Genomic DNA, 12,694 nt, shown 5'->3' with positions numbered 1-12,694 from the left:
ATGATCCTGAATAAATATTTGTAAGCAAGCACTTTTAAATGTTTTAATGCAAACATATTGGACTTAAATATAACTGAACTGCAGCCTACTCAAAAAATGCACCGTACTAAGCAAAAAAAAAGATATAGATTTGTTCTTTGTCAAAGTAAGAAAACTACAGAAATGAATATGGTCCAATATCATGCCATTATAACAGAGACTATTATATTTATTATGCAAATGTACTTGTTTCTGCAATAATGGTAGTTTAATTCACTCATAGTCTTTCCCATTATACTTACACCATACATAATAAACATACATTATTCATAATAATTACTGAAATAATAATCATGTTACTGTAGTTTTTATTGTTTTTCACTCATGATAATATAAGAGATAGTTATTTTATGCTTCTTTTGCTTCATCATAGCGCTTTTAGCTTCCTCGTTAGTATTATGAATGGACAATGCGTGTCACATTGTATAAATGTATTTACATGTTGTTTCTCGACATAAAAGTCCCAACCGCATAATAATCACGTGACGTTCGGGAAACAAAATACTTGGCAGGTTAGCTTTGACGTTATTCGGCCGTCACGAAAGCTGGCTATTTTCGGTACAGACGTATGTAATCATCGGGCGAGTTTACAGTTGCTGCAATGCGTAAAGTACAGTCGCCATCTTGAATGTGTTAGATCTACCCTGTCAACTAAATTAAGTCAATTAAACGAATTGAACACATTGCCGCTCATTCACACATACTGTACATATATTAATATATTAGGGAAAGATACTAGCGTCTACAGTATATGTTATTGACACGGAGTTACCGTATGTGTGAAATGCGCAAGCTGCGGCTACACGGTGGACGACTGCTTCGCACGCCCGCCTCCTGCTTCGCACGCCCGCCTCACAGGGCAGAGGCGCGGGCTTCAATTCCGGCCCCGGCCTTCATGCGTGGAGTTTTCATGTTCTCCCCGTGCCTGCGTGCGTTTTCGCCGGGTACTCCGATTTCCTTCCACATTTCAAAAACATTCATGGCAGGTTCATGGAACACTAATTGTCCCCAAGTGTGATTGTGAGCGCGAATGGTGTTTTGTCTATGTGTGCCCTGCGATTGGCTGGCAACCAATTCAGGGTGCAGCCCCCGCCTGAGGACAGCTGGGATAGGCTCCAGCACACCCGCGACGCTCGCAATGATGAAATAAAGCTGCCTTGCCTTGTTTATATATTTCAATATTTACCATCGTGGTAACAAGGCTACATACTTTGGTACATAGTAGTAGTACTACTGTAGTAGTAGTAGTAGAAGTAGTCATGTAAACGCTCATACAATTAAGTTATTGTGTGTTCATATATACTTGATGAAACCCACTTGTATTACAGAGCAGAGTCAACACATCCGAAATGGCGAACACACTGACGTTTCCCAATAACGTGGCAACCCCCTCAAAGGTGGAATGTTTGTCTACGGTGACACAAGGAGAGAATTGTGTTTCCGGGTTGGGACGTATCACTGGTATATAAACTTGCCGGCTATGAATAGTTGTTTAGACTCTGAACGGCAGGGTGTCATTTGTTGACTTGTGAAGTGACAACGAAGATTTGGAAACGTGCGACTATATTGTCCTCGTTGGTTTTGGCAGAATAGAGAATAAAGATGTCAGGCCAAGGTGGGTGTTATTTTACTCTTTGAATGTTTCACCTTTTCCGCATGCAGAAGACGTTTTATTTCGTGTCTCGTTTACGTACAAGACGCCAGTAAAACAAGTTTACGGTCCAAATAAAAGCACGCTAAAAAGCCTAATTTTAATAGAGTATCTTGTTATTTTTAACATATTGTCATATTTACCTTAATAGTACATCACTTTTTGGGCTTATCTATTGTCAGGTATAATTTCTGTACGTTTAAGAAAATATATATTTCTTTTTGCTTCCATTTATATATTTTAAAGTATAAAGATTTTTATTGAATACTATTGAGATATACTGCATATGACATATCTGTATTTTAAATGTATGTATATAATCTATATTAATTTCGTCTTTTTGAATTGAATTTTTTAGAAATAAAGCGGTTGACTTAAATCTTGAACCATGTTTTACTTGCATTACCATTTGTGGGTCAAATGTTACAGCACTTCCTCCTGGCATGTTAAGAGTTTTCCCACCCTTCTATTGAACTAGTGTTGACTCAAATTATTTCCAAATGTCTTCTAGCATTGACCAGCAGCCCTCCTAACCTCCCTCCTTCACCGGCCATCAAGGTCGGCCTGGAGCTACGCCAGCTGGGTGACCAGCTCTACTGGACGTGCTCCCTCTTGAGGGCCGTGACTAAGGAACACAAGACTCAATCCAGCGGTACCTGATAATGTGACAGGGGATCCACAGAGGATGTACAGAAGAAATGGGCATCAGCCTGACTGAGAGCTGGTTGGATGAGCTACCTCGGTGGTCGAGCATGAGAGACCCGATTTGAGGCTTTGCGGTAAAATATGAAGATTAGCCAAAGCATGGATGGGTGATCTCAGGACATTTATGGCCTGGCGAAAGGATTTTCATCCGGACCACCTCAGAGGAACTGTTTAAAAAATAACACACAAAGGATCATCTTATACGTGTTTCTTTCACAATTTGCAAATAAAACTTGTGTTTGTCATCTGGTGTTCTATGCATTATTATTGACATGCCGCAATATATTCGGGACACCTGTATACTCTAATGCAGTGGTCCACAAACTATGTAAACTAAATCCCACCTCCCCAAAATTTTGGTAGGGCAACGTTGGCATACAAGGCGGACAACAATGTTGCCAGTGACAGTGAGGCAAAAACTACTAGTGGGTATTTTACTGCTCCGAGTGTATAACAAATGCCTATTATTTTGGCCAAGTAGTCGATGCGAAAATAGCAAGAAAAACTAAGTTATGGTCAAAAATGAAAACCCGCAATAGACTGAAGCTTCAAGAAATGAACCGCAAAATAGCAAAGGAACACTGAAAATTTCATCAAATAAAGCACCAGTGCGACGTGACCTAAATTCAGGCACTTAAAAGAATCTTTTACTTTATTTTCATGTGGTAATACAAAAGCATACAGATAGAGGGGATAGGAGAGATCCCTTTTTTTGTACAATTCCGTTAGCTTGTACACATAAAATGACTACTAATCAATAGAATTATTACACAGAGGACGCCGTCTTCTTCTGGAGCTACATCTGCCTGTTGCATGCAAACATCCATTCCTCCCTTCTTTCGCCTTTGGGTGTTGCTGTGCGGGAATGGAAGAACATAAATACCACCAAACAGCTGGAAATCCTCTTTTTTTTTTGCCAGCCCTGCACCATAACAGAAACCAAAAAAAAAGGAGGTCCCTTTTGTTGATCTTTTAACTTTGTTGGGCCTGTTTGTAGAGATGGCGCGTGATTTTCAACCCCCCCCATCCCAAAATAACAGCCAAAAATTAAAATAAAAGTACAGTGGAACCTCCAAAATCCCAAAAATGTAAGAAAGTAAGCCAAGACATAGTATATTAGCTTCTCACATTAGCCAAGATATGCACTTTGTGTGTCAGGGGGAGCAGTAGGTAGACTCACTATGCTGGCATCTCGCGCTTACCCCCAAATGCACTTTGTTTTGTTCAATTTTCGAATACATTAGCGGTTGTTTCGACATGTGTGACAGTGAGCATGTTAGCGTTCCAAGTCCCCCCCACTCCAGCAACCCCAAAATTTTGGGATTGTGTCCCGGTAATTTTGTCTTGTGATAACAAGTAGCAATGTGTAATTTTTGTTTTTACTTTCATAAATTTGTACTTTATTTTCACTCTGAACTGGGGCAGCTTTTTAATTATTATTTTTTTAAAGATCTCCTGTTGTAACTAGTGCCACGCGTTTTAAGTCTGACTGCTTGATGGAGACAGAGTAAAGACATAGATAGGCTAGCTAGTAACAGCTTGAAGTTGTTCATGCTAACCGCCTTGTGCACTTTTACCAACACAGCTGAATCTCAAGAGACTATTATAGTAAACATTTATATCAGTTTGATTCAAACATTGAATGTGTTCCCGCGCCTTCTCTCGATTCAGTCCTTCACCTGTTCGCATACTTTTGTAACCGCTGCTTGCTGAAAAACGGGTTTACTGTTTGTTTGTTTTTTGTGCTTACTGCCATTGGATATAATTTTGAAAGTATGGGAGCGAGAAAAGAATTTGCTAGTGCGGACTTTGGAGGTTCCGTTTCGTCGCCTTGAAGCAGTTATAGCACGTGCGAAAATGACGGCTGAACTCGACTGAACTAAAACGTCACAGCGAGGGATGCCAATTCGCATCTGCTTAGACGAACGTGTCAAAATGAAGGTAAATAATCATGGTCATCATTTTGTTTTAAAACGCAAGAAGTCTGCATGACGCTCTCCGCTTTGTGGAATGACTCACTTGTCATCAGTAGCTGCATATAAAATATTTCATTTTTTCTTTTTCTACAGCGTCAAAGGGCCATACCCCTCAACTTCCTGGACTAGCTACGAAGCTGTGCAAAAAACACTTGATAAATGGCAAAACTACGAGAAGAAGCAGAAGTGGACGCCCAATTGTGTATATCTTGTTTAGATGCCGCGAGAGAAGAAGGGAAATCAAACTTTAAAAAAAAAAAAATTGCGGCATCGTGGTTAAAAAAAAAAATTATAAATGTATACTGTATCAGGAAGCGGCATCATGGGAAAGGTCGGTCTTCTATGGCAAGCCATTAGAGCATTAATTTGCTGGTACAAGGTCCATGTACTAGTACGTTCTTTGCCCTCAATAATAAGACAATTCAGGGCACTAGTAAAATGAGTAGCGCCCACTAGCAGAGTCGCCTTACTAGTTATTAGTTGAGTATTTCCCACAAGTAGTACTTTTAGCCAACCAGAGCACAATGAAACTGTATTAGTAAACTAATTGGTTGCAGTAGTCACAATATCAGGCCTAACAAGTGGGAACGTCCTGCATGCTAATCGTAGTGCCAAATTCCCCACTTGATATATTGATATAGTTCTCCCTCACTAGTAAGTCCAAACAAGTATGCCTTAGTTGTCCTACCATTTTATTGAAATGTCATACAGTAGTGGAAGGCATTAGTGTTTCAAGTTCAACACCATTCATCAGCTCCCCTCTCGACTCCCAAAAGGATTCCAACTGCCTACAGGTTCCACAAGATCTCAGCAAAGCAGTACTTTTGACCAAAGACTCCACGCCATACTCATCATACTGGTGCGCCAACTTATCTTCCTTTAGTGAGGACGAAGCGCGGACTAGTACATGGACTTTGAGCTTGCTATCAAGGATGTTGACAAAATGTTAAAACGGATTTCCGTAGTCGTCCGCCTCGTGATTGGCTGAATGTTCGGCATCGGAGCAGGTACATGACGCTTCCTTCATAAGTCACCATGACGACAGCGTCCATTTTCTCCCGCCGTGTTTACTGTAGGGTCCATTCAGTTCCCAAGCTAACCCTTTCCTTGAACCAGGTGACGCCCACCACTGATGGAGATTGCACTGGGATACTAACAACGCGGACCGCACAAAATGGCTTCCCCGACCTGAATTAGATTGTCTCTTTAGTCTCATTTGACGTCCTTCAAAAATCAATCCGGGTCCAACTGCATTGGTCACTTAAAAAAAAAAAAAGAAAGAAATAACAAAAAAAAAAAAAAAAGAGGAAAATTAGTTTTTTCCTCCTCATTTGGTGAAGGCGGCCACCACGGCCCACATGAGTTCATTGGCGCTGGGCTTGGCGCTCTCTTTCTCGGGCTCCAACTCCAAGAGCGCGTGCACCCTCTTCATGCCCAGGTCGTACTGCTCGTCCTGGAGGGGCGCAAAGGCATTCTCCAGCACGTCCGACGAGTGCGCCAGCAGGATCAGAGAAAGCAAGCGCTTGTCCATGCGGTGAGGGTCATTCACCCACTTCTCCAGAACCGAGTCCTGGACCTTCTTCACCAGCCGCTGACCACAAGGAGGAAAAAGTCTATTTTGATGGTTTTCCGAGGTTGATGGCGCTTATCGCAATTAGTTCTCAAGAGGAGCATTAATCATTAAACATATAATTACTGTAATTTTCGGACTAGGTTTGGCTGGTCGTGCGATTTGTAAATAGTTGCTGTCCTGTCATTTTAATTTTTTTAATGTTAATGGATTATCCATGTTTTGACATCTCATTAACATGAAACATTTTTAAAAGACAAAAACGTGTTTTTCACATGACAGCAATGATATACAGTGTATCAAAATTAAAGCTGGCACTGGCACCCAAAATCTCTGTTCCTTGATCATGTTGACGGTACCTCCGACACTACTAAAATGTTTTTGGTTTTTTTTAATTGCCGCGACCTATACTCTGGACCAAGTTAGAGTCTCAAAAATACTGTACAATTATGGAAAATTAGATTTTATCCTTTGTAAAGTACAGTTTTCAAGCTTCATTATACACATTTCAACTTGCATTTTTTTCTGTACCTGTTTGATGGTGCTGTTGGTGAGCGGATGAGTGGTCATGTCGAAAAGCAGGAAATTCTGTTTCTCGGTGGTGAGGACGCCTTTCTCAACCAGGTTTTTGGCCAGTCGCTCCCGGACATTCCTCAGCTGGTAGTGCAGCTTAAAAGGACTCCACGTCTCACCTGATAGGACAATGAGATAAAAACCTAGCGTCTACAACAACAAATGTCACATTTTGCGACATTTTTTTTCGTCCTCTGCCTCACCGCTCAGTAGCTCTATCCAGCTCTGCACCGTCTCGGGAGGCTGAGTCTCCTTAATGTGCTTCAAGGCCTCATCCAGAAGCACATCTCCGGTTGGCGCATCAGACTTGCAGATCACCTTAGCAAACAAAACAAAATAAATAAAAATAAAAAAATTGGCGGCTGGCATATTTAAACAAGGTGGCTCACATCCTTGCTGAGCAGGAACAACTTGACCAGTGTGTTGGTAATAACTCAGCCACACAAAAGCTCTCAGACATGTTGGGTGATCATCGATAAAACGTGACACGATGCGACTATTTTTAAGTCTAACACAGCAGTGTGTATGCGGTCTTAGGGAAGCCGAGACTGAAGACACCTTTTGTTTTTGTTTTTAACAGATGAGAAAACGAATCAATGAATAACTGTTGTACTACTCCGGATTGCAATCTCAATCCAAATAATCATGATAATTACTTTTGCCATAATAGTCCAGCCATACAACACAGACAAGCAGCTACTGGATGGTCTGTCGCTACTGAGGCCACTCATAAAACATCATTTGCGCCGGATACGCTTGTCGGACATCCCGCTGGCAGCTTGGAGAATTGGGTGGTGGATTACATGGCTAAAAGTTAAAGAAGTTGATTTAGCATGATATAAGTCCTTATAATTGTCCAGCCTTATTTGGAATCGATTTCGCTAAATATGCTTTATTGTGAACGATGTTGTATTGCAGACCCCCAAGCTACAGCTCGTGGACGCCTCTTTGACAAGCACTGACCTATGTGGGTTAGTACAGACCGGCTATGTCTTAAGGGTTGCCAACACTGTCTGTTGGTAAGAAGCCCTCACCTTTCTGGAGAGCAGACTTTTCCTCCTCATGCCGCAGGCCTCCAGCTGGAGCCTCCCCCGGAGAGCCAGCTCGACAAGCATGCAGCCTCGGAGGCCGGACGAAATGCAGTCGTTCCAGAATGATGTGTAACCCTGAGAGGGATTTATTTAGAGGAGGAGCGGAAGCAAGACCAGGGGTTGGAAGTGGGGAGGGGGACATAAAAAAAGAAGGAAAAAAGGTGTGCTTGTTTGTCCGTTCGCTGACGTGTTGTTTAAGCGAGAGAAAGTCACGTAACCAGTGGCAAGTTGTCAAGAAAAGTATTCATGTGAAGAAACAATGAGTGCGTTAAGACAGACAGAAAACACACGAGTCGCATATTGTGGACAGTGTGAAGTTTTGCGGTCACGGTTTCTGGAACTTGTTGTCGTCGGGACGAAAAAGCATCGAAGAAACTGCTCAAGCAAGTTAGCTTTGTTGACATTCGCTAACGTCCCGTTAGCTCCGGAGCTAACTGACGAGCTAGTTGACGGATTCGACGGAAAAGAAGACGCTCACCTCTCGGTCCTTGAGGCCCAAGAGCAGCACCTCCTCCATGAGCGTGAGTCGGGTCTCCTTTGAGTCCCCCTTGTCATCCTCGTCTTCCTCGCCGCGACGCGCGTCCTCCTCCTCGGGGTCGGGTTCCCTCTCCTTGTCGGCGGCGGCACTCCGGGTGGCCTCGGTCCGCCGCTGGACGAGGCCCGAGCTTCTCTGCGTCAGAGAAGCCATGTCTGGCGCTGTGAAACGGTCCAATCCGGGAAAAAGTGGCTGCCTCGAGCGAGCGGGAAGCCGCCCAGCATGTACGCCGAATGGGACAAGTGGCGGAATGCGTGCGGGGGTCGACTAGAGACGGCCGGTGTAGCTGCGTTAGTGCTCAGTCTTCAGATTCCAGCTTCTTCGACTCACTAAAGCCACTTCCTGATCCAGCCAACATGGTGGAGAGGGCGGGGGGTTGACGTTGTTGAATGCGAGCACGAACGGAACCTGAACGCACCATTGTTGCCTTCAGTGACGTCAGAAATGCAACGACGTAATGCAATGAAAATTATGAAAGAAAATATATTGAATGACTTCACTTTTACAGCTGTTAAATTGCTAAACACTTTGACCCGCGGTCTTTTCGCGTTCACTACGACTAACTTTACAACATTCTACCAAACAAGTGCGGCATGAATGTAAAGCAGATTAAAAAGAAACAATATTATTAACCAGCAGTTGCTTATTACCCGAGATTACGATAGAGACTAATTTTCCTTTTGTTTATCGCCACGCTTGTGTAATTCAATCAAGCAACAAAATGCCTCTTTGTAACCTGCAGCATGTATTAACTCCTTTTGACCACATAGTGGCAGTATGCTTCTTTGGAATCATTTCACTTCCGCGATTCTTCACAGCTGCTTCCCCATGAAGCTGATGGGACATTCATTCTTAAGTCTTGTTGTGTTTGTTAGTGTCGTTTCATATTTTTATGCTTTTCCGACTCATGGTGACGTGCGTCTTTTGTCTATAACGTGATTAGGTGTCATTCTTCATCAGTTAGTTCATTAATTGGCAGCGCTCCACCGCTGGGGATGACGCAGAGAGTAACCTCCATAGAAATGTCCTCCACCTCACATTGGCTCACTTTGGAGTCCAACCAATTTTCTTCCCCTTTTTTTTTGGTGGACAAATATGCCATATTACATCTCCCCCTATTGCCCAGACATGAGGAACGCTGGAGATTGCAGTCATGTGCCAGGAATCTTGAAATACATTTCTGAGATAAGCATTTCAGGTAATGGTTGACGGATGGATAATTAAATAAAGGTAAAAAGGGGGGAAAAAAGGACGCTCCTCTTTGTGTCCCCACTGACACCTTGAATTAAACTTGATATCCCAGTGAAGCCCAGCAGGGCGTCTATGGTTTCAAATGGACCAAGCAGAACATCTGTATTTTTCACTTAGGGGTCATCTGCGCTCCCTCTGATGGCGATGGAGATCTGGTGTGGACGAAGAGGCCGCAATGGCTCCCCGGAGTTTTGTCAGAGGCCGCCCATATTGGAGCCATTTCCTGTCGCAGGAGTGGGCAAAAGGCTTGACCCCTGGTGCACCCTTTCTATGTAAGTCACACACACGCACGAACACGCACAAGTACATTCGATCACTCTTTTAAGACAACACCCCAAGGAGAGAACGAGAGAGCCTTGCTTACCATTTCCCTGCTGTAAGTGAATTAGAGAATCTCAAAATAGCTCAAAACAGTGTGCGGAGCTGGAGAGTGGGGCCATAATTATGTTTAATGGTGGATGATATTCAAAAAGCCAACGTTGAGATAAAGCAGAGTCGGAATCGTATGTTGGGTCCAAACAACACCCCTAATTTCCCATAGCGTGTGGTAATAACGAGAATGGAAAAGAAGGCAGTGGCGGAATAAAGGCTTAAATATGCAGGTTTTTCTTCCACGGATGATTTTCGAACGGTGGATTGGAAGTTCTATGCGATGAAGCTTATGGTGCATTCAAGGACCCCTTAAGGATTCAATACAGGAAAGCATCAATGGTCCAACTGGATCCGTGTGAGTTTTCCCACACCAGTCAACATTCTTAACGTTTGTATAAAAGAAAAACACAGTTGACTATAGTTAATGTCAAGACATTAAAACAAAACTGCGAACTTAACGATCACAGACAAAACCACATTACATAATAAGTGTAGCGAAAAAAGCGAAATAAAATGTAAAAATTAATCTATTCATCTGGCTAATTTGAATTCCTGTGAGATTTGCAAGTGTCTTGCGAGCATCAGCAAGTTGAGGTAGAATTATTTTTTTTTAGTTCGCAGACCAAACGTGGTCTCGGCCAACAGCTGCTGCACAATCAAGGGAAGTGCTTTGACTTCATGCCATTGAAGGCGACACGAATAATAAACACCACAATGAGCCGATGGTAACGACTGAAAAAAGTCTTTTTACGACTCGCAACTGAGACAATGCGAGCATTGAATGTCATGTATCAAGTTCACTGATCAGTCAATGGGGATGTTGGACACCCCCCCGACCCCCTTCGCCCCATTGACTGAGTTAGGTAATTGTCCCATTTGTTGAGTTATTCTCAAATATAATTCAATACAGTTTCGCGAGATTTGCTGCATTTTTCATTCCAGTCAGATCACTTCGGGTGTTTTTACTTTAAAAATGTTTTTTTCCTGTGATCCTCCCTTTCCTCTGTTCCCCCCCCTCTCAGGACTTGACAGGAAGTCTTGAACAATGGGACCCCTCCGCAGGGAGTGCGTGCCGCCGCTGAGGAACGTAACATATATGTAATGCACACATGTCTTTGGCATGTTTCATGTTCGCGGGTGTACAGACGCGCGTGTACAGATACAATAGTGCGAATAGGGAAAGTGAAGTCAAGTCAAGCAACGACCGGACGTGTTCGTGTGACGCTATTTTGTTCGGGTTTCTGTGAAGAATGAATAAGCAGTGGTTATAAGATGTGTTTATTTGGGGCAAGGCCTGTATTTTTACAATTACATTTTATGTCAGGTTCAACGTTGGTATTTACACAATGACTGATGGTGGGTGGGAAGCATTGACCAGCACGTTGTTGAAAATGAAATCAATATTATCTGTATGTTACAATTGTCCATTTTTATTTGAGGAAAATGCTTTAATCCTGAGCAGATGATTAGTTTAGTGTGCACCGAGGGATGTTCAGACCTCTCAAACATGTGATTCGATAGGTGGAGAAGTCAAAGCAAATTCGATGAGGGAAGCATGAAGACCTTTTTGATCTCAATCACCATCTGCTTACCAAAGGGGGCGCGCGAGACGCACACACACATGCATGCACACTCACACTCAATGAGCCCCCGGGGGGTGGGGGGGGTCATGTGAACCTCCCTCATTCGGTGCCTTCTCGATTTAACGTGCACCTCTTGAGACCCGTCAAAGGGAGCCAAACTCAACCTGTTCAACATTAGTTTGTGATGCCCCTTAGCGATGGATGTTAGCATGAACTTAATGGGTCGGTGGGTGTGGCGGATATGGTTCATTCCAGATATGTGCAATGAAATTGTTCATCATGGAGTTCATGATGGCATGTAAACAATTTTTGGGGCGGGTTTATTTGAATCTTCTTCTTGGCTTGATGAAAATGGTTACTTTTGCAGAAATGGGTCGTAATGGAGGTATGAATGAAAACGAAAGGTGCTTTACGATGCTTTTGGATGACTAAAGATGCCCTGGGGCATTTTGACCCATATCACTGCTATTAAAGATGTAACAGGAGGTTTAAAATGTCAATTGACGTTAAGTTTTGTCTCCACTTTAGACCAGAGATGTCAAACCCATTTTTGTCTTGCGCCACATCGTAGTTACAGTTTCCCTTTAAGGGCTGTTATGAATTTTGGGAAACCATAGATATGTTTAATCACCTCCACAACAAATTGATGGATAACTAGTTTTAAAATCAGAAGTAAAAAAGAATCACTGTTATTGTGGATTACATATGACAATTTGAAATTTTGGTTCAGACTTTAGCAAGCATCATGGAACTTGACAGCTTGATTTGCTCTCGCGGGCCACATAAAATCATGTGGTGGGCCAGATCTGGCCGCCGGGCCTTGACTTTGACACCTGTGCTTTAGACTCTCCAGTGACACTACTCGTGAGTGCAACTGATCGTAAACCCTGCTTTGTAAATCATGGTGCGCTGTTCATGAAAACGACTTGATAAAGAAGCACTTTGGGGGGATCGGAGGTTGACTTCTAGGGGGAACCAGTGCGCGCATATGCCTCGCTGTACAAAGCATCTTGTCGTGAAAAAACACGCCGACGCCAGATGTCACCGCGTGAGACATTGGGGAATATGATCCCCTTGCAGTCAGGGGCGGTTCTGGATCAATTTCACTGAGGGGGCCGGGCTGGGGCCAGGGGTTTTGATGGGGGGGGGGGCACATTCAACCCAGGGCTAAAAAGACAGATTCGAAATCTTATTTGACTTTTTATTTCTTCAGACTTTGAAATTGTAGTCATAACATTACAGTGATGAGAAAAAAACAGTATTAGGAGGGCTAAAATGTCTGCAAGCGTAACAATACGTCTGTTGAGAATATTCAAGCCAGGGGATGATATGGTACCAGCCTGCCGGG

General features: G+C 43.1%; 1 protein-coding gene and 1 long non-coding RNA gene across 2 annotated transcripts; one reads left to right on the top strand and one right to left on the bottom strand.

Moving 5' to 3' along the window:
• Positions 1 to 1,363: 1,363 nt before the first annotated feature.
• On the top strand, positions 1,364 to 2,640 carry LOC147191805 (uncharacterized). The gene is made up of 2 exons (XR_015103541.1): positions 1,364 to 1,654; positions 2,202 to 2,640. It is a non-coding gene; the product is annotated as an uncharacterized LOC147191805 (long non-coding RNA).
• A 371-nt stretch (positions 2,641 to 3,011) lies between these two features.
• LOC147191804 (Golgi phosphoprotein 3-like) lies at positions 3,012 to 8,504 on the bottom strand. The gene is made up of 5 exons (XM_086135330.1): positions 8,084 to 8,504; positions 7,549 to 7,680; positions 6,718 to 6,832; positions 6,473 to 6,633; positions 3,012 to 5,962 (listed from the first exon to the last, which is right to left on the bottom strand). The coding sequence occupies exons 1-5, from the start codon at positions 8,291 to 8,293 to the stop codon at positions 5,699 to 5,701; spliced, it is 882 nt and encodes a 293-aa protein (XP_085991456.1). The 5' UTR covers positions 8,294 to 8,504; the 3' UTR covers positions 3,012 to 5,698.
• Positions 8,505 to 12,694: the final 4,190 nt, after the last annotated feature.

The sequence above is a fragment of the Hippocampus guttulatus genome, chromosome 17 (genome assembly GCF_054856545.1).
Source record: "Hippocampus guttulatus isolate MCC_2025c chromosome 17, RoL_Hgut_1.0, whole genome shotgun sequence".
Taxonomy (NCBI): domain Eukaryota; kingdom Metazoa; phylum Chordata; class Actinopteri; order Syngnathiformes; family Syngnathidae; genus Hippocampus; species Hippocampus guttulatus.
The sequence above is the reverse complement of the archived record's forward strand: the minus strand, read 5'-3'. Positions and strand labels throughout refer to the sequence as shown.